This window comes from Manacus candei, unplaced genomic scaffold (genome assembly GCF_025592945.1).
Source record: "Manacus candei isolate 608988 ecotype Guabito, Panama unplaced genomic scaffold, ASM2559294v1 h1tg000023l, whole genome shotgun sequence".
Taxonomy (NCBI): Eukaryota; Metazoa; Chordata; class Aves; order Passeriformes; family Pipridae; genus Manacus; species Manacus candei.
Window position 1 is genome coordinate 4056848 of NW_026138071.1, and position 21264 is coordinate 4078111.

Here is a 21264-nt window from a genome sequence, read left to right on the forward strand (position 1 = left end):
CCTGAATGGAGACGACACTAAGTTTTTAGTTCCTGATTGAGTTAGGATACGAAAGAGTGCCAAGCTGCTTAGTCCTGTTGAACTGGTGCAGACCTAGGCACACAGAGAGGCTCTACGCAGCAGAGTATAGCCTATTAGAAAATAGGAAAGGTGGTTTGGGAATCTAGGCATGATGCAAGGTTAGACACAGCTCACTGGGGGTTTGCCATCTCTGTTTTAGATTTAAAAGCTCAAATTCTGCCCTAAACCCTTATTTTTTTTACTTGGTCCGTAGCCAATAAAATAAATTCCGGTTAAAACCTCATGTAAAACCCCAGGCTGATTGTACTGATCCACCTTATTCTCTGTCTTACCCTCCCCCCCATCTGTAGTGTTTTCCTTTGCAGTTAACTTACTCTTGCAATGCGGATGTGTATGAATGACTACGAATGATTCATGGGTCTGTTCGGCCTGATTGCCCTCAGATTAAATCATTTCATACAATGTTCCTGTTGGTGTTCTACATGCATCTTACTTCTAAATAGAAATTAAGTTATCTGGGGTTGTAGAGGCACCATTGCAGTCGACACTTGCAAGGCCAAGCTCATCTCAGTGAAGGGCCATTTCTGCCATGTTTCTTCAGGAGCTGCAGAAACAAGAAAAGCGATACTTTTAATTTCTAGGTACAGTTCCATTTTGATGCATCTCTTGCACTAGCATGTGAGATGAGATGCTGAAGGTCCAGGCTTCTCCTAGGAGCAATACAACACTGCAGTTCCTCGCTCTAACTTCTGTAAGAGACCAGGGGGCTGCACGTAAAGAAACGGACAATTTCCCATTATTTCTATGACCACGTTCTACTTCACATTTCACTCTGCTCAAGAATGACCAAGTATACACTAAAATGGTACAAATAAATTATTTCACCTAGAATTGGTCTAGCCTAAGTAGTCATATCCAAAACTACCTGAATTATTAAGAAGAAATTAAACACAAATATCTTGCATTGAAGGATAAATACTCAAATGCTGAAAATGACACTGATTGTTAAGGACTGAAATTAATATGAAACAATGAGTCTTTTATGTGTCTTAGTTCCACAGTAGGTAAGCCAAAAACAAAACAGTGTCCTAAGACATTTTTGAAGTAGTTTGATTAATTTTCTGCTAATGAAACCAATGCTGCAATCAGCAATTCATTCAAAATTTAAGAAAAAAATTGAAAAAAAATAAGAAGAAAAAACAATTAAGAAAAATTGTTTCAAAACAAAGCTTCAAAAAAAAGCAGAATCCAAAATCCTATGACAAGAAACATAGGTACTACTTGGTGTCTTTGGGATTGATATGTGTCCTCACATTTGTCCCATAAAACAGGACAAATCTTTAGCCAGTCTTTTCTTGGGTAAGCTGCCGCCTTCTAGATAAAATTTTATTGCTGGCTCCTGTGCACAGGTAGAGCAGCCTTATCTTCTTGGAATGGGAGTGCTCTGTCATTGCAAAAGGCTGCAGTGGGCAGTTGAAGTGATAGGATTAATACTGATTTGTTGTCCAAGGGAAGCTTTGGAGCAAAGGTGGGATTCAGAGACAATCACAATTTACATTTTCTGACACCTTTTTTGAGGCTTGCTATTTCGGAAATAAAAAATATTGATTGAGGGGTGTTTAATTTAGAGAAACCTTGACAATTTTCATATTTGATCAGACTAGAAATGAAAGGACAACTGGCATAATCTCACCCTTTCAAAGGAAGAGTCAAAACAAAGTGCTCTCTGCAGATACTAAAGATCTGCCACCTCCTATTTCTAGTGTGGACAATACAACGACGGAAATAATTAGTTAATCTTTCGTTTAAATAAAGCGTTTGGGGGAAAGGCTAAAAATAAACACTGATTCATTCCTTGTCAGGGAAGTTTCTCCTGTCAATTATCACATTGTTACTGCTGTTTTTAATCTAGTCAGATGGTGAGATTGGCAATCCTTTCTGCAGGGGCTTCTGGGTGTTATTTCGTGGAGAATCTTGCTTGAAGGACTGATTACTGCTTTTATGGGAGCCAGTGGGAGTTTGGCCACAGTCCTTCACGCATGTTAATTTGAGGGACTTCCAAATGTTAGCTAATGATCTCAGAGTTCTTTTTATGAAATATGTGTGGGTTTGTTTTGGGGTTTTGGTTTTGTTGTTTGGTTGGTTTTTTCTTGAATTCCTAGGAGAATGCAATTAAGAGGGTCTGGAGAAAGTGCTGCACTGTAGCTCTGGACTGACCTCTAAATAACGCCCGAGTCTAAGCATGAAAAATTCAGAAGCACATATTGCTACCACGCTTGGATATATTATACATAATATACTAAACCCAAATGTATTTGTATTATTCACATAGTGCAGGTCACATGCTTTGCATTGCTATGGACTGGGTCTATCTGTTGGCCTCCACCTACAGTTACTTGAAAAAGCAATTACAGTCGTTCTTTTTTTTTAGGAGCAATACTAAGGAAGAAGTAGTAGCCTCTGCCCCAAAGCAGAGAAACATGTCAACATGGAAAATAGAGGCACACGTGGGTGGGGGAGTTTCATTCCTGTTTTATGAAACATTATGCACCTGTAAAGGAGAAACGGGGAAAAAAGCGAGCCGGTGGTAGCTGAAGCAGCCGAGCAGAAAGCCAAGGACACAAGTCCAAGCAAGCGGTGGGGCTGGGGCTCAGAAAAGCATGCAGAGGGATCTTTGGGCTAAACGCTGACTTAAAAGGGCTTGGAACGGAGCGCACAAACAAACACCACTGCCCGTGCTCCCCCTTCCCACCGCCGACAAAAAAAAAATGTTTATATATATATATATATGTTTGTTTCCGGCTGCATTCAGGCCAGAAACGAGATTTTATACGCTCTTCATGACTAAAAGGGCAGTGAACGACCACGGCACGTTCCTCCCGGCAAGGCACAGAGCCCGCAGGACCCCAGGCCTCCCGGGCACAGCCTCCCCCGCCGGGGACCCGCCGCCGGGCAGGTCCGGCCGTGTCCCAGCCCCGAGCGCGTCCCCGCCCGCAGGACCCGCGGCAGCATCACCGCCCGAGCCGCCCCAACGCCGCCCGAGCCGCCCCAACGCCGCCCGAGCCGCCCCAGCGCCGCGCAGGCTCCGGGCAGCGGCCGCGCCCCCGCCGGCCCCGCCGCCCGCGGGAGGGGACGGTGAGCCCGGGGACGGTGAGCCCGGGGAGGGAGGAGGCGCCCGGCTGTGCCCCCGGGAGGGGGTCATTGCCGGGGGCTCCCGGACCCGCGGGGCGGAGGGCCCGCGGCCGGGGATCCCCCCTCGCCCCCGGGGTGGGCTGAGCGCCTGGGGCGGGGGGTGCCCTGTGCGGGCAGAGCCGAGGGGCGGCCGCGGGCTGGGTGCGCTCCCGGCCGCCCGCCAGCTCACGGGATTCTGTTTTTCTTTCTTTTCTTCCCCTTCCGCACGTCCCTGTCAGGACGAGCCCAGCCGTGGTGGGGAGCAGAGGACCAGAGGCGAGGGCGGCGAGGCCTTGCCCGCGGGCGGTGGCCCCGGTGGCCCCCGCAGCATTCAGAGCCCGCCCGGTGCCCGCCGAGGAGCAGCAGCAGCGCCCGGGCGGCCGGAGCTCCGCCCGGAGGAGCAGGGGAAAGGCGGTGAGGGCTCTGAGAGCATCCATGCACGCCCAGCATCCCAGGGAGCACCGAGACAGCCCGCCAGTGCACACAGCGGCACTGCCGTGCAGCGGGGCAGGGGCACAGCTGTGCGCAGCTGGGCACAAAGTCGTTTCCATCCTAAGGTACGAAAGGAAACAAAGCGCATGAAAGGAAGGAAGCGGCGTCAGCGCTCAGCAGCCACGACACCGCTGGGGAGAGGGACCTGCGACTTCCCCGGTGCTGCGCAGGAGGTCCGTGGTAGGGACAGCCAGAGCTCTTTTCCTTGCTTCCAGTCTAGGAGATTCACCACCCTGCTTTTGCTCATTCCCTTTTCTACAATCAACGAGCATAAAGCACAAAATGCCTTCTACCGAGCAAAAGACAAACAAAGAAATGCAACCATCCAAAACCCAAGCCAATGTGCATCTGGCTTGGGATGAATACTGGACCATGTCATCTGGGAGTGAGAATTTTTCAGAAAGCCAGACTCCAGTCCAAAATGGACCCTGTCATTTGGAGTCTGAATATGAACACAGCTTGCAAAACATTTTTTCAGGCTTCTGACAAAAGAGTTGGTCCTTCTTTTGCTCTGGTATCTAGGCTACATTGTTCAGGCTCATGCATATCACTGGTTTTATTCACATGAGTAATTCCATTTGAATTTGGAGCGACAACGTGTATGTGTAAAGTTACTCATATGCTTTCTGTCTCCTTTATATATTGAAATTATGTGGGTTTGGTTTTTTTCCATTTGCTGGTGTAGCCCAGTAACTGTTGGCATCAAGGTTATTGTGAGCCATCACAGTTATTATTACTGTTTGTCCACTGGCACCTTTGTTTTCCTTGCCAAACTAAAATCCAGCTATGCCTCTCTATGCATTCTATTCCAGCTATGCAATTGTATCATCTGTTTTTATGCAACCATCTTTCACCTGACTGTATAAATTCATCTTCCCTATAAAAGATCTTTTTGTACTCAGCTTTTCCTCCAGTCATGACTGACAGTCATTCCAGTTGTGCCATCTGAGTCTTTCTCACACAAGTCTCTCATGACTTCTTCCATACAGTGTAATCTAAATTCAAACTGATTCTAACATGATATCTGGATGTTTTAATATTTGCCAGCTGGAACATTTTATTATTCTTATTGCCAAATGCCCTCTCTTTCCTCCTTCATATTTCTTCAAGCTACAGCTTCTGCTATTCTCATAACCTTGTATGTCTTCTCTATCTCATTGATACATGTTTGTCTAAGGGCAAAATGTCTCAGGGACAAGAAAAACACAAATGTTTATCTTCCATGAAGTGTGGCATTAAGTTTTAAGTGTGGGTGAACGTTTTATTAGATGCTTCTTTTCCTCAGTCAGGGAATAGAAAGAACAAATAAGTAAAATTCAGTGCAGACTTTTTGCTTTTAATGGAAGATAATAGCTTTTCACTGATATGCTCTCAGCTGTCAAGTATATACTCTAATTTGTGCCTGAGGAGAGAAGGCAGGCTGGGCAGCCACTGATTCCTTTTGTCAACCAGAGTCTTTCTTCCTAACCTAGAAAATATTGTGCATTACTATGAGTAGAGCCTCCCTTAGGAAATAAAGTATTTTGAAGTTGTTTCAGCAGCAGGTCACAAGCTGTCAAGAAGATGCATTCAGTCACACCTAAGGACAGATTTATTACATTCAATCTCCAGGGCATCTGCCTACTGGATCTTGAAAGAACCCAGCTGGTTAGTTTTTGTGAAAGCCCCAAATGATGACTTCTAGGAACATTGAAAGCTGCTATTTCCAGGGGAAGGGGTGATGACCCCTGTATTGAAATGACCTGTTCCAGTGGTGACAGGACAAATTACTTCCAAGGAAAGGGTAAAAGGCCAAATACATCTTGAGACTGTGCTATGATCATGGCAGGAGTTTCTTATTTCTTTTATCTTAAAATGTGAGAACCAGGAACTGTATTTCCTCCCTCTGTCATATCTAGAGCATGAAAAATCACCTGTTTGTCTCCAGTAACTCCTGAAGAGCCGTCTTCCTGCAGGAACACTTGACAGTCAGGGTGTCCGTCCCAGCTATGTGGCAAGACCACAACAGAGACTGAGTTCTGCCTATGGATGGAGGATCCTAAACAGGATCCTAAATAAGATCAGAAAAGCAGATTAGATTCCTGAAGTAAATATTCTAATAAGGACCAACCCCCCCCCATACAGTCTTTGATTATGAGCATGAACTTTTGATCAGGCATGGCTGGTGCCCTGGATTTATATATCCATAACATGCTATACTTGTGCCACCTATGGATGTGTATTTAGGGAAGCTCTTTCTCAGAAACTTCATTCAAAATTGAATTGCAGTCAAATGATTATTGCAGTGCTGGAAATCATAATTAACAGATTATCTAAGGAGATCTATTAATCAAAACTATATATTCTGATTTTTATTTATTAAAAAGCCTCATTCTAAAAAATGAAACAAAACAAACAAAACAAACTCACCAACAACTGAAATTTTAAGTTACTAAGGAAATTAAGGTGGTATAGATGTATCTATTTTTATCTGTACCATAAAACATATTTCAATACTGTGGCAAAGGTAATTTTCTGATTCATATACTAGAGGTGTATATAAAAATGTAACAATCCCAGAAATATTTTAAACATTGAATTTCTTTTTTCCAGTTACTACCTCCTCCACCATATTTAGGAAATAGATGAAATATTTACTGTATTGCTCCAAGTTTGTATTTTTGTAATTGTTTCATTAAAAATTAGAAATATACCTAGCACATAGAAAATGCAACTGGATATATTTATACTTCTTTATTTAATAAGTTAATTTATTACTACTAAAGAACTCACTTGGTAGTAGAGATGAAGTAGTGCTACACAGCACTGCTGACTGCAAAAGATTTTCTTTTCTGGGTGAAAGCTTCTAGAAAAAACCCAAAAGACAATACATTAGCAATGTCAATTTGCAAAATTTAATTTTGGAATGATATGCAAACATATAAATTTATTATGAACTTTTAAAATTAGAGCTTTAATATTAATGTGATCTGAATTAAAGAAATGCAGTACCTTGCCTGCAGAGCTCCAGAAACAGGCAGTGAGCTTTTCTCAGGGCGAGATCTGTGGTACTCTTGTCTGTTTGCAGTGAAGATGCCCGTGCCCTAGGCAGGACTCCAGAAGTAGCAGTTACATACAGAGGCTTACAGCATATAGAAACTGTAATTATATGTGGCTGTTTCAGAAGAGTCACACCCTTTAAAATACCTGCTCACTCCAAAAAGCATTTTGAAGCACTAGATAATGTTTGCGAACATTACCTTAAACTTGTTAAAATTCAGCTTAGAGTTATTCAACATAAATGCCTCACAGTTTTTCTGTAAATTTTTAATATCTCCACTCTAAGCTTTAAACAGACAGCAGGGTTGTTACTGTTTTACTTGAAAGTAACTGTAATTCTTCTGAACCCTGAAATCGGGATGGAGCCGTGTCCCCTGCTTTGATTTGTTATTTTACAAACCCTCTTTCTGTCCTTCAGCTTCTCCCTGTAAGGAGCAATACTGCTTTCCATCTCCTTCCTTTTGTCTTCAGTGCTTCAGTTGTAAGCTCAGACATGTAGTAACTGCATTCTTTTACAACAAAGAGCAAAGCCAGGCCCTTATTTGAATTCAGAATCCTAATAATACAGAAATATTACAGATACCCTATGGTCTTAGAGCCATTCAGACTTCTGGGTTGAAACTCTAAAGCTGAGCTTCTCTGAAAATTAGTTCCTGTATTTTGAAAAAAAAAACAACAAACAACAAACCAAACCCAAACCAAAAAACCCCACCCTAGAAACAGTTCATAGCATCTTGAGTTTAGGAAATAATAAAATAGCAAACCTGAGGATACTAAAATTTATCACACATATAGTAAAAGCATTGCAAGTAAATGTGATATACTGAAAAAAAGCCTGGATTTTTTAAACTATTCTAAACAAGTTGGGTGTGTTTTTAAAACTTTGTAACTGCCTTGCAAGTCCTCAGTCAAAGTTTCCTCATTCATGCAGGCAGTCCTAATGGAACAAGCATTACAATAATAGCACCACAGGAAGGGTTTCTATGATAAGTACAAACAGGAAGATCTGTTATTGGTTTTGAAGAGCAGTAAAACATCAAGTTGCCCAGTAAGAAAATGCATGGAGAGGTTCAAGGCTTGAGTTCAGAAAACTGGGTCATTAACAAAAAATCCCCAAAACAGAACAAGATTTCCTTTTTTTTCCCCACCCCAATATGAGTGGTTTCTTATCTCATTATATTTCAAAAGGCTCAATCATTTTAAAAATGAAACTTTTCTGAGTATATTGAAAACAGATGGAAATGAATCAGGGGGCTGAGGCAGAAAAAAGCTTTAATGAAGATCTATTTAAGCAATACTTTAAATAAATAAATAATTTGTCTGAGAAAACACATCTTACAAAAATATAAATAATTATATAATGATCATATAAACTACATTTCCTGATGTAATTCCTGTCTTGCTACATTTCCTGAATTATTTGTATTATGAAACAGTAGTGGGGCGCCATTAATTGATACACACTCAGTGCTATAGTTACTGTGCTAATTGCAGCTCTCCAGGCCCTCGACTCACAGCTCCTCCAGCCCTTTAACAATTGGGATTGATTGCACAGGAGCTATTTTTAGAATGAAATGGCAGAAGAGTTTGGAGAGCAGCAGACATTTTTGTGTGTGCTACAGCTGTTTCGGGGAAAAAAACAGTTGGATAAAAATGTTCTGAGTTGTCTTTTTGTATATTTTTTTTTTAATTCTGCTGAAGTTAGAGCTTCCTATTGGATAACTGGTTTTGTAGCAAGTTGAAGCTGAGGTCAGTGTTGCATGACACAGAGGACATCCCTGGTGACATTGTTCTCGGAAGAGTAGCAATTTTCTTTTGGAAATGGCACTATTAATGTTGACAGTAGATGAACTCTGGTGAGCCTGGTTCTATAGAAAGGCAGTCCAGGAGTCACGTTTGCATTTTAAAATACCAGTGATAAAAGGCAAGATTCATGATTGACTTCGTGGTTTTTTTTCCCCAACTCTGAAATGAAGCAGTTTGTTAACTGAGTGTTAGTGAGTGTAGGTCTGCTTCCAAGAATGCTTCAGCTGAGAGTAAATGGCCATGATTCCCAAGGGTCAGTGATGCTCAAGAGGTGTGACTGGGAGGAGACACACATTCAGTTCATCCCAGATCGGCCTTTTGTTACCCCATCCAGCATTCCTGCCTTACACAGAGTTCAGCTGGGGTAGATAAACAACTAGACAGGATTTTGTTGCTATTCTACTATAAGAAATCAGGGCTGTCTTCTTCTTTGAATGTTTGTATAATAGAAGGCAAGGTTTGTAGGAAGAATAACAGGCAGAAATACGTAGGAAGAGGGATAATGCTTTATAGCTGAGGAAAAAATCCCTCAAGGGGCAAGCTGATTTTACTTTTGTAAAGTATTAATAACCTATCACCTTTTTCACAGTAAATTATATCAATAATAGTAATACCTTGGCACTGTCACACAGCACTGCATCAGCAAATTTGAAGTGCTGTTCTAAGGAAGTGACCGTCCCCATTTAGCTGTGGAAGTAAATGAATTGGCTGTGGTTACACAGAAGCTTGGCAGAGTTAGGGAGAGAATCTGTGTTTCATGACTTCAGCTGCTTTTCCCTTTTCAATTTCATGCCAGAAAGCATTATGGACTTACACACCTGTAATGTGTCACTACTTCATAGCTGCTAATTCCCCTGGAAATGAGAAATGCACACGTTGGTAAACGTTGCCCATCTTTGTATCCTTTCAGAGAAAATACAAAGAATAGACTTCAGTTTTTACTGTAATAGCTTACAATACTAGTTTGCATAAAAAAAGAATAACAAAACTTGAGTAGTTAATCTTGCCAAAAAATGCTGCAAGAGATTTCCAGCATCTTTTTGTCGCTGAATACATTCCAGTCTTACAAATGATAAATTTCAGAGATAAATTGGATGATAAATGAACTTAGATACATTAATTTCATATTAATATGAAATATGACTATCTTCTGTATTAGCCTGTTTTACTGCAATCTTTGTTTTTCCTCAAATTATGTACAACTTGCCCTGGACTTAAAAGTTACCATTAGATAAATTACCACTTAAGCAGGTAGACTGTGGTGTAAAGGTCTTCCTTCTTTCCCCCCAGATTTTATGTTGGCACTTTGCTGACAGTTACTTCCCAAGTGGGAATGGCCACTGTACAGGGCAGCTGTGAACTGGAGCGGCTGAGTTTTGGATACACACCTTGCCTCTACACCTGGTGGAGCAGCAAAGGGGGGCAGATCTGCCAGTGCTCATCTGCTACAGCCTCTAGGAAGGAGGTGGTGTGAAGGGACAACAGAGAGCCTCGTTGTTATGGATGGAGGGAAGGATAGCTTGTGAATTTGCCTAGGACAAATCCAGGCTTTCAGGAACAAGGGAATACTTGAACGCAGGAGAAAACATTTGAAGAAGGGGGTATGCTGTTGTGCTGCTTGATATATAATCCCCTCCAAACAAGGGATGTTGGCACACAGGCAGAGTACTGAAAACTCTGTAAAACAAAAATGTTGCTTTCAGTGCAGCAGTGAAACAGAAGACATGCAGGATTCCAAGAGAAAAATAAAAAGGAAGGTTTATCATAGAAGTACATAGAAAAATAAATAAAGGGTTATGCAGCTGTTACTCAGCATATAAACATATGAACTGTTCTACAGAACAGAAATATTTTATAGCTTTTTTTCTTTTGTATTTAACTGCTCGTTCATCTTTGACTCCAAGAGAACATTGCTCATTCCTTTTTATAACACGGCAACTTTTGATGGAGATGTAAATACTTTGTATTCTCCACCCCCTTCCCTGAAATCAGACACACACAGGGCAAACGGCTTATGTTGGCCTTCCCTAGCATATGTGTGGCTAAATATAGTTTTGCACAATGAACTTCAAGGCACAGTTCATATGTCTGAAGTCACAGTGTGGCGAAGTGTCTAGTAAAAACACTTGCATGTAGATCAGAAGAAGAGGGCTTCATTTTACCTCCTTGGACATTGCTGGATTTGCTGGGAAAATTTCCAGCCTTTGTCACTGCTTTGCTCTATAAGGCCATGGGCAGCAGCTGACATGAACGTTCTCTGTGGATGTAAATGGTTTTACTGCTGTATATCCAGGGCAAATTTGGTATTTCTGCTGTGTTGCTTGTTTGCGTTTTTTGAATTAATTTATTTAGAAATAATTGTGCCAAGGAGGCATAGGTTTTTCACATTTACCCTGGAAATAGTCTTCAATCAAAAGCATGGACTTGCTGCATGATCATTATGGTGAGCTGTGACTTTATCTATGACTTTATCCACTGGGATTCTAAATACATGCCTACATAAACTGGAGAAGTTAAATATGGAAAACACTGTAACTGTGGAAGAACAGGCATTACTTTGCAGTACTGAAGAGTTAACCGTGTGTCCATACTGACAGACTCTCACCTATCTATTTCCATCCTAGGTTCTCAATGCAGCTGGAATGTGGCTTTCACTGGAAGAGTCTTGGAATTGGGAGACTTTGTCACCTCATTTGGTGACATGTGTCTCCTCAGACACATTACCAACACAAATCGCAACATTTGCTCTAATGCTGATTTTTTTTTTTGTGTGTGTTTGCTTTGTAAAATAATCTACATTAAAATATATCATAGCCACTCTTTTGAAGCAGATTATTAGAGGAATGTTTTCCTGGTATTTGTGTCTTCACAGAACACAGTGACATCTTGTGGCATGGAAAAGGCTAGAGTCATTTTTTCCAGATCCATCCTCATTTCAGCAGGTTTAGAGATAAAAGTCTACACAAATTCTGGACAACTGCTAATGCATTACTTTTATCTCTAATATTCACTCTTTCAATTATTTTTTTTAAGGACATGTTTGTTTTAAATATTTTAGCAGTGAAAAAAGACCAAACCTTGGTTTCTACCATATCACAAACCTAGGGTGTTGGAGTTTATCTCTTCAGCTCACCGATATTCTTTGGAAAACTTTCAGCTCCAGTAATATTCCTGTCCCAGCCTCACGGATATAAGACTCTGAGAGTCAGAATTTCAGATGCTTTCCTTAAGTTAGTGTATTATCACAGATGGACAAAATTGTCATCTTGCTTTTGATGGGAGTGAAAAGAAAACACGGTCATATTTTATTGCAAGGCAGAGACTTTTCTTTTCTTCTATCTTTCTTTTTTCTTTTTTTTTAACCTTAAATTACTTTTTGTCTTTTTGCAGACCAAACAGGGTTTAAGCCCTGTCTCTGATATTTTGGGAACCTCCTCTGACATGGCTGCCCTTTACAAGTTGATCCTTGGATAAGATCCTAGTTGTCAGCATGAAAGGAAAAACTGAGCACTGTGGCTGGAAATCTGCCCCCCAGCAGAAGCCCCGTCCCTGCGATCGATATAAACACGCCTGTGTCGTTTGCAGAGGGTTTGTTTATCTCCATGGAGGGCGGAACATGACCAGTCTGAGGGATTTTTGGCGCTACAACATCGGTGAGTTGGTCCCTTCACCTGTATGTCAGGATTAGAGATTCTACATCCAGTCACCAGGAAATTGGGGATACTCCATAGTTATCAGATTATTCCCATTTAAAGTATCTCCATAAAAATAATGGATAAACTGCATTTTGTTCATTGGGCAGATGGTATGTGTTCGCTCCTGTTGCAAGTGTCTCAGAAAGTTTAGATTTTAGTTCAGTTCCTTTTGGGATTTTTTGTTGTTTTTTTGTTTTTTTTTCTTGACCAGAAATACTGAGTCATTTAAATTATCCTGGTTCTAGCAAGGGATATCAAAGAGCTTTCCTGACTCTCTTGTGCAGGAATGGTTTATGCATGTAAAAGAGCACAAAGGAAACACATGACTACAAGACCTTGTAGGTTTACATTAACAATGCACTATCAAGTATGACCCTTTGTTTTATTTGACTTAATATGTGGTCTGACTTGTACAGTTGTTGTTTCTGAAATAAACCAGAATTTTCCTGGAGTTCATTATCATGGACTTGTTGAGTTTTGATGTAATAACAATTAAAATACAAGCAGTAACAACATCAATTTCTATTACATTTAAATTTGCTAAATAGAAAAATGCATATATTTAACTTCTGGGAACTTCTTCAGAACTAACAGAGAGGAAAGATGACAAACCACTTCATTTTCCTCATTGAACTGGCAGCACAGCCACATTCAAAGCTCATCTTTTCACCTTTTCTCAAATGTTTATGTCAAGGGCACCACTTAACTTCAGCTTTGGTTTATAGTGAAAAATGAATGGGAAATGCTGGATTGCTCAGGAGATGGTCCAGAAGAATTGGAAGAACATTCAATGGTGGCTTATAAGGTAGTAGACCAAGATTTATATTATCCATATCCTCACATTTTATTTCCCACTATACAATGCGATAAAATGCCATAGATTATTGTACTGAAAATACTATACCCAGAAAATATTTTTGTGTTGGTGCAATTCTGGATGTAGCTGTACCAATGTTTTGGAATCTTTCTGAATAAAGTGACAGTAATTTCCTCAGTCAGTGCTCAGTATGTAACAGTAATACAAGATAAAGACCTTGGCAGCACATTCTTTGACTTAACTGTACAGTTGTAACAGTTGCTCTGAATTCATTTGCATGATCAGCTATGGCATAAAAACATTCACTTAAGAGCTTGCATAGAAGAGGGACGGGGGAGTGAAGGCAAATAAGAATTACAGCCTTGTCTGTGAGGGGAAAACAGAATTTAGGATATCGGGAGCTGCAATGCAATGAAATATTTCTATAAACATGCAAAATCTAATATTACCTGAGCAGTGAGTCAGAGAGCTCCAGATCCACATCCTTGAAGCTGTCCCAGGCTGACAAGGAAGTAATTGGTTCTGGAATGCTGTCCCCGTTAGAACAGCAGAATATTCATCAGGGTTTCCTACTGGGAGAGAATAAAGACATAATTAAAAGTTGGTGGCTTTTTGGGATTGCCTCTTTAATTGTTAACAGATCATCATACACATTACTGTATATTTTATTTTGGTGATAATTATATTTTGGTGATAGCAGCCCTTTCATTTAGGAATTGTTTTTAAAATTATTTTCAGTGACAAATATTTTTCATTTTGCAGGGCAACCTGTATATTTTTGGTGGGATGGTGGATTCTGCTTTCACACAAGCAAAAACTCCTCTCTGGACATATGACATTGGTATGATACACAATAACCAGTTTTTTTCTGTGGGACATTCTAAGTCTATAGGTACTAATAAACAGTAAGAACCAAACTGTTTTCTGCTGCTTGTAGCATAGCCTTTCCCCAAGCTTTACAAGACGTAATGTGTGTAATACTGTGTGCATATTTTCCCCCTAAAATGAGGCTGTTAAGCTATCAAAAAGTCAGCTCTTACTTCAATTACAGAATTGAATGTGAAAGTTTTATGTATTTTAAGGTCTCAGAATTTCCATTCCTCCTGCCTCCTTCTGAAGTTTACAATTTGATCATAAAACCCAATAATTCATGTAGTATTTATTTTTTTTAATGTTACAGGAATTTTAAAAACCAAGCCCTTTGTTTTATTATGGAAGAAAGCAGTTTAGTAAAGTATATCTCATTTTGTAATTTTACTGAAGAAACACATAAGATGGAGCAGGAAAAATCAAGTATAATTAAATAAGAAGGTGGGAAATTACCATCAACATTTTATAACACAGGTTTTCTTCTCGTAAGAACAAACATTTGGAATGTCTTAAGTGTGTATTCCAATAAAAGCAGTGCAGCATTTGAATTTAATAGCAATGTCATAATTGATTGTGTTCTCCCTTTGGAAATCCTGCATATAGTAACGGGTGCTTATTTTGATGTCGGAGGAGGAGAGGGATACTGAGCTCTTCTTGAGCTGGTAAATCTTGTGACCAGACCAAGATTTAAGTTTCCTGGCTTCTTTTGCTACTTCACTATGTAAACTTAAGTCAATGGGGTTTTTTCAATCCTTCATTTGTGTGTTCCACCATTTGTCTGAGATACCTGCTGGAAAAACAGAGAGCCTCAGATAGAACATATTTTAAAGGAGAAAGCATCTTATTACTCACAGTATTTATCAGTGAAAATTGGGAATGAGTTATTCAAAATGTGTTGTGTGTCTAGCTTTTTCATAGTTATTATTTAAAATCCTTTGGCAAGTATAGCTTTAAGTAATGCAAGCTTTCACTGCTTTCTCATTCTACCTCTGGTGCTGGGTACCTGATATTTTCTCTCCTTCATGGTGATCACAAATCTGTGATTTCTGACTGTTATCTGGGTGCTACCCTTAGGGGATCTATGAAAAAGAACAAGAAAGAATAATGCTGTTGTCATAAGTAGAAGAAGCCATACACGTTCATCAGGAAATCTGGGAGTCCTGCAAGTTCAGATAATGCTGAAAATCACAGGTTACTTCTGCATTGTGAAATTTAGCCTTAGGAAACAGGAATACAGTATGGTACCTCTATGATTCAATATCAGATAAGGATACAGGAAAATCATTCCAACTGTGTCTCCTGCGAGTCTCTTGGTGCTGCTGTCTTAGCAGGGAGCAGATTTCTTCAGCCTTGTCAGTAGAAAACGCCAGGATGAGACTTACTTGAAAATTAGATCTGTAATTTGAAAAATTACTGTTGGAGGAGTGTCCTCTTGTGGTCCAGGAACTAAACTGCGCTTTATTAAATCAATCCCCTAGATTCCACAAGATGGACAGAGTGCCGTAACGTACCAGCAGAGAAGGAGGTAAGGAGCCAGGAAGTGGGGAATGTGTGAATCAAATGCCTGTTGCTTTGTTGATTAAACAGATTGCTTTGAAATATGTTCCCCCAAACAGTTCCAATCTCATCTCTTCAGAGACATGTGGCTATACTTTATTTCTTTGCACTTTCAATAACTAAGGCTTTTTCCTTCTTCAAAACAGTGTTTAAAAATACTGCTCTTAAATTTTAAGTCATATATAAGAAGTTAAGTCCTCTTCTCTGCTGCTGCTTCTGTTTTTCTGAAATCCTTATCAAGAATACTAATTTTAAATGGAATATTGCAACCATACGTGAAGCCTGTGCTTTTAAAAGTAGGGTTGTGAAAACAGATTGGCAGTCACACTAATACATTTTGGAATGTGAAGTGCTGCAGCATTTTTCATTTCTTCAGTCTGAACACGTGGACTCACCAAGTTACTGCCCCTTCTAATTGAAACCTGAGTGGAAGCGTTTATGTCTTGGTCTTCTGAGATTGGTTTTATATCACTACATGTAAAGAATCACTCATTTTTTGCTACTGAAACTTTGTCCTCAAAATGTTTCTACACCTTGAAATTACACACAAAAAATTATTAAGATGTGACACAGTTGCTGCTCTGGTTACCCTGTGGTGGAGGACTCAAGAGAAAGTTTGGGACTGCAGGGTCATTTGTGGGGGAAAAAAAGGGTGTATTTCCAAGACAGACATTGCTACTGATATGACTTAACAGGCTTTTGTCTTAAATTGTTTTAGAGCTTGGCACCAGCTAACAGAAAAGGTCACAGTGCAGTAGTGTACCACTCCAGCATGTACATCTTCGGGGGATACTTTGGCATCAAAGGCATTTCGCAGGAATTTTGGACTTTCCATTTTGGTAAGTTAAAAAACTAGGAAAAGGTTTTGATCCAGTATAAAACAACAACTGCTGCAGGAGAGCATGGCCTTCCCTGTTAGGAAAATTCTTATCAGTAGAAATGCTGTAAATTAGTTTTGGCTGCTGTTTGGCAGCATTTAATGATGAATTCTGTCAATTCAATTAATACCCGGCTGAAATTAGACTATTACACTGGAAGAAGTTTTACAGTATTTGCCAGTTTTAGAGGAAAATCAGGGATAATGCTTTGTTCATTATTCACTAAATTCTTCAAGGATTACTAAAAAATTTCAGGAGCAGCAGAGACCCTGACTTCAGCCTACTAATGCCATCTTTTGAGTCTCAAATCTCAGACTGACTGTGGGGAGCCCAACCTTTCAGGAAATGCTTTCATTAGCATATTTATCACCAATCTGGTGTTGCAAACCAGATGATTCCCAGAGACTTCTTAAATGGATAACTTTTGTTATCTGGTGGCCATTTTGTCATTATTTTGAAACAAATGATGGGTTTATCTCATCCTTCATTCCCTCACAGGGAGAATAAGCACAGACATTAATGAAGTTTTTGCTGACTGATTTTTCCCCTCTTACAGCCAGGAAAGTATCTTTCTGTGTCAGAGTTAATGAATTGAAAAAGCCGTAGGAAAAACTGCTCTGTAAATAAAATTTCCATGGCATCTGTCATATAGCATCTGACATTTTCATTAAAAGTTTATTTCAAAACCGATTTTTTAAAATGCACTTTTTCAGTGTCAGAATTTAAGCTTTTAACTCATACTGAAATAAGCTCAGAGCAGAAACCTTTATTCTCCAATTGAATAATTACTTTTTTCTTGAAATAAATCCCTCCTCAATTACTCAACTAAATCTGAACCATCTATAAATTAGTGTTTTCTTTCAGATACAGGAAAGTGGTTGTGTGTTTCCAGCCCATCTCACAACACTGGTCCAGGACCTCGGCATGGCCATTCTGCAGTGGTTTATCGTACCGGAATGTACCTCTTTGGAGGACTGATGGGGCTGAGTGAGCAGAAGGACTTGTGGAAGTGGGACTTTGTAAGCAGCAGCTGGTCCAACATCAGAACAAGGTAAACTATTTTATGTGTTACACTACATGAGCAGAGAAAGAAAGAATTTATCTTATCATTTGATACTGCAGGCAGGTGGAGGGGGAGGCGGTGCCCTTTTGGCGACTGTAGGAATTGTTCAGATCAAGATACGGTGCTGCTGCCATCCCTGGGGCTGCAGTTGGCTTTGCTCAGAAGAGCTATTGGCAATGCGTTGATGCAGCTGTCAGCAGTGTAATTCTGATGTCCCAATGCAGCTGTTCAGCAGCCATTCTTCTGAGCCAAAAGGAAAATGGAGGCTAAAATCAGTGTTAAGTTTCTTGTTGGTCTCCTCTTAACTGCTGCTTTCTCTTATATTTAGCCAAGGACCTCCTCCAGTGGTAGGTCATGCTTCAATAGTCTGCAAAGACTCTATGCTGATTTTTGGTGGAGGGATTTCAAATTCCAGTCCTAATGATGACCTCTGGAAGTATCATTTCCATACACAGACATGGAAGAAGCTTAGTAGTACTGCAAACTTTCCTCCTAAAATGTATCACTGCATCTTAGGAATTGGTGTTGATTTCGAAACTACCTCAGATTTCACTAATACATCCCCCAGCCACTGGAAGAACGATCAGAAGGACCATGGCCAGCTGGTGCCCATCCCGAGGCACACTCGCTTTGGCAACTACTTCCGCCAGCGGCCCACAGACAGGGCATTTGGCAGGAAGGAGAGCAACGCCATTGAAATGAAAACCTTCAGCTTGCCTCTGGAGCCAGTGGGCTTCCGTGCATTTCAGACCACCTCAGAGGCAGAACTGGACCCAAACAGAGACACAAGCCTTTTGACGACGGACGAGTCTCTCCCTCTGTTTCCCTCTTCAGAGAGAGAAACTCTGGCTGCCGCTCAGGTTGTGCGTGAAGAGGAGGGAAGTGACTGTGGGTGCGCGACCGCCGGGGATGAACTCGGCAGCAGCACCAACACCCTGCTGCTCATCGGGGGCAAACCTTTGTCCAGCTTCGCTGAGATCTCCCTCAGACAAATGGAGTTCGATAGCTCGTGATCGCTTTGATTACAAAGTGAAAGAATAAATTTCCACCACCGTGGCAGTAGGTGGAAAACCAACTGCTTGCAACTGTCTTCAGCTTCCTATCAGCATGCTTGGGAAAAAAATAATTAAACCTTCTCATACTTGCTGTGAACAGATTTTTTACAATGTTAACGAAACCCAACATATATTTAAGTCACAACTTGCATGTAAGTTGTGATTTCTGAGAAGAGCTTGTTGGAATGCTGCTCTTTTTGTTACTTTTCTTCTGGTCAGTTCATATCCTTTCAAATTGCAGTGGCTGATGCTGCCTTGAAAATCAGAACTACAAGTAACCCCTACTGGCTACACAGCTGCCATTTCAGGGTCAAAGCTTGCTCATTTTGCACTTGTATTAGAGGGAAATACAGTCACATTTGAGGGATTTGATCAATCTTAATGGCAACATTCTCTAAGTTTTTTAAGATTTTGTTTTCTTGAGTGTTATTTGCACAATGTATTTGCAACAAGAGATAGCCTTACAACATCACAGAAACCAAATGAACAAGTTAGTGAGTGAAATCGAGAAGATATTTAAGGATTGTATATAAACCATGAGTGCCCCCTGAAAATCATCTGCAGCCTTAGACCAGACATTATATCTGGAAGAACAAAGGAATTGCCAAGTGAGTGTTGGCTTTAATGACTGAGCACAGAATCAAAAGGGTTTGACTTCCCATAACAGGGTGGGGGGACAGAAAGCGGAGGGCTTGACAGGAGTGGCACAAAGCATGGGCTGTTCTGACTGGTAACTCCTGTTTTAGCCACAAAGGGATTTCTGCTTTTCCAACTCCCATCTCTCTGTTTGTCAACTCAGGTAGTGATCATTACACATTTCCCCTTTATCTGAGTAAATCCTGAGTTCATGTATAATTTTTCTTTGCTGAAAAGAAAAAGTGTTTTTTTGAAAGATAATATAGTCCAGTGTTCCAAGCATTTATTTCCATAGAAGTTACTAAGATATGGCCTTCTGACAGAACTTCAGCCATCTGTAAGAAACGCTGCTGTCTGAAATGACTAGAAAGTGTAATACTTCTGAATATTTGAAAAGATTGCTTTTCAAAAGTTTCATAGGAATAAAGGATTTCAAATGAGAATGTTTACAGATACTTTTCATCATCTCTTCACAAGTAGCTGTCACATGAATTCGATGGGAAAATTATAGATGAATTCACAAAAAGCTACAAGAGTTATTTGGACCATTCGTGACCCTTATTTGGAAACAGAGAGGATTGTACTCTTCCATTTAAATAAAGCCTGCTCTGTTTCCTATCAGTGTGTGCTTATTTTCTCTACTTTCACAGATCTAAAATATGTATTTGTATTTTCAAACTGAATAAAGAACTTACCTTTCTGAACAAGGAACATGATCCCACAAGCCCCAGTCATCTCTTAGCACTTCAGCCAGCCTCGAGGGTTGCCCAGGATTTGAATTTCTGCTCCAAGAACAAGAATTTCCCAGTTTGAGGAGGTTTGTTCGGAAAGGACTTCAGTACAGCGACTGAGCTGAGCATGTACTGAGCACTGCAATCTTAAATCAGCAGCTTGTTTTCCTTTTGCTGGCTCACATGTCTGTTTTGGCATTATCCTGAGAGCTGCCATAACATACAGGCTTTTATCAAGGATTGACAAGGGAAGGAAATTTAACTGGAAAGGGCAACAATAAACCAGTGACTCTTCCAAGTCACGCAAAGGCCTCCCAGCAGGTAGAGGTATCCTGGGGATGTGCAAGAGCCCCAGGAAAATGCCATCCAGCCTCTGTCACTCCTTTCTTCCTCCCCCCTCAAACTCTCTTCCCTTTGGCAGCCCCACGAAGGGTTTAACATTTACTCAGAGCCAACGCAGGCGGGACATGAGCCAGCCCAAAGGCAATGGCTTGGCACGGGGAGGAAAAAGCAGCTTGCAGAGTGTGCCCATCTCCCCATCTCCTCCCCTGGCCTCTGCCCGTGTGCCAAGTCAGGTGGCTGCACCAGCACCTCGGGCACCGCTTCTTTACTGGAGATCCCAAACCTCTCAGGCTGACCTGATGCTGTAAGGGCCCTTCTGTTCCTGCCTCTGCACAGGACACCAGGTGTGCAGGGGCTCAGGGAGGGGCTGTGCCTGGAGAGATGTGGGCTCAGGCACGGCCCCAGGGCTTGCTTGTGGGAGGATGAGCCACAGTTGGCCCCAGCAGTGCTGTGGAAGGGAGAGCTCTGATCCTGGAAGTGGGGTGCTCTGCTACAGCAGCTTTGCTGAAGCCACTGGAGGCTCTTTCTCCCCTTGCTGGCCTGTTCCCATGTCTTTAAAAAACAAGGGTGACCTCAAGCTGGAAGGGAAGGGGTTTGATATTTAAAGAGACTGCATCCCACATCTGCCCACAAGAGTGCCTGACATCTCAGTTCCTTCTCAGCATGCATGACCCATATTTCAGGTTCTCTCCAAAAAACCTGTATCAGGACCTAGGCACACAATCCTTGCTCATAATACTGTATGACATTTCCTGGGTCATTTCCCCTTTCAAAACTCAGCCAGTGCCATCAGCTACACCAACAAGGCTCTCAGAGCACCTCAGGTGGTTTCACTCCTGTTTGCACACCAGAGTCACCTTTTCAGAGAGGAAGAGAAGAACCTTCATGCATGTGCTGATGATATTTCTCCATAACTGTAGCAGTTAATGAGAATTCATCTCAGGCCCAAGCAAGTGACTACAAGCTGCTGCCATCTGAAAGCTCGGTGGTGGCCTGCATGAAATAATGAATGGAATTACTCTAGCTAGTGACAAATATTTAGAAACAAAACAGAACACACTATTTTTGGTTGGGCATGGACTGAAGGGGTT

At 41.1% G+C, this 21264-nt stretch overlaps 1 protein-coding gene and 1 long non-coding RNA gene across 8 annotated transcripts; one reads left to right on the forward strand and one right to left on the reverse strand.

Annotated features, from left to right (window-relative positions):
* Positions 1–365: 365 nt before the first annotated feature.
* Positions 366–7157, reverse strand: LOC127470937 (uncharacterized). The gene is made up of 4 exons (XR_007904467.1): positions 6676–7157; positions 6457–6529; positions 5598–5734; positions 366–625 (listed from the first exon to the last, which is right to left on the reverse strand). It is a non-coding gene; the product is annotated as an uncharacterized LOC127470937 (long non-coding RNA).
* LOC127470926 (leucine-zipper-like transcriptional regulator 1) lies at positions 3111–19803 on the forward strand. Of its 7 annotated transcripts, none has more exons than XM_051787026.1 (9): positions 3111–3156; positions 3432–3857; positions 11920–12182; positions 12950–13029; positions 13804–13882; positions 15390–15436; positions 16187–16307; positions 17211–17397; positions 17738–19803. In XM_051787026.1, the coding sequence occupies exons 3-9, from the start codon at positions 12020–12022 to the stop codon at positions 18420–18422; spliced, it is 1362 nt and encodes a 453-aa protein (XP_051642986.1). In that variant the 5' UTR covers positions 3111–3156; positions 3432–3857; positions 11920–12019; the 3' UTR covers positions 18423–19803. The 7 variants fall into 7 exon arrangements, with proteins under 7 accessions (XP_051642986.1, XP_051642985.1, XP_051642987.1 ...); XM_051787025.1 differs by lacking the exon at positions 3111–3156 and having other exon boundaries at positions 3204–3606; positions 3750–3857; XM_051787027.1 differs by lacking the exon at positions 3111–3156 and having other exon boundaries at positions 3204–3864.
* The last annotated feature ends 1461 nt before the right edge of the window (positions 19804–21264 follow it).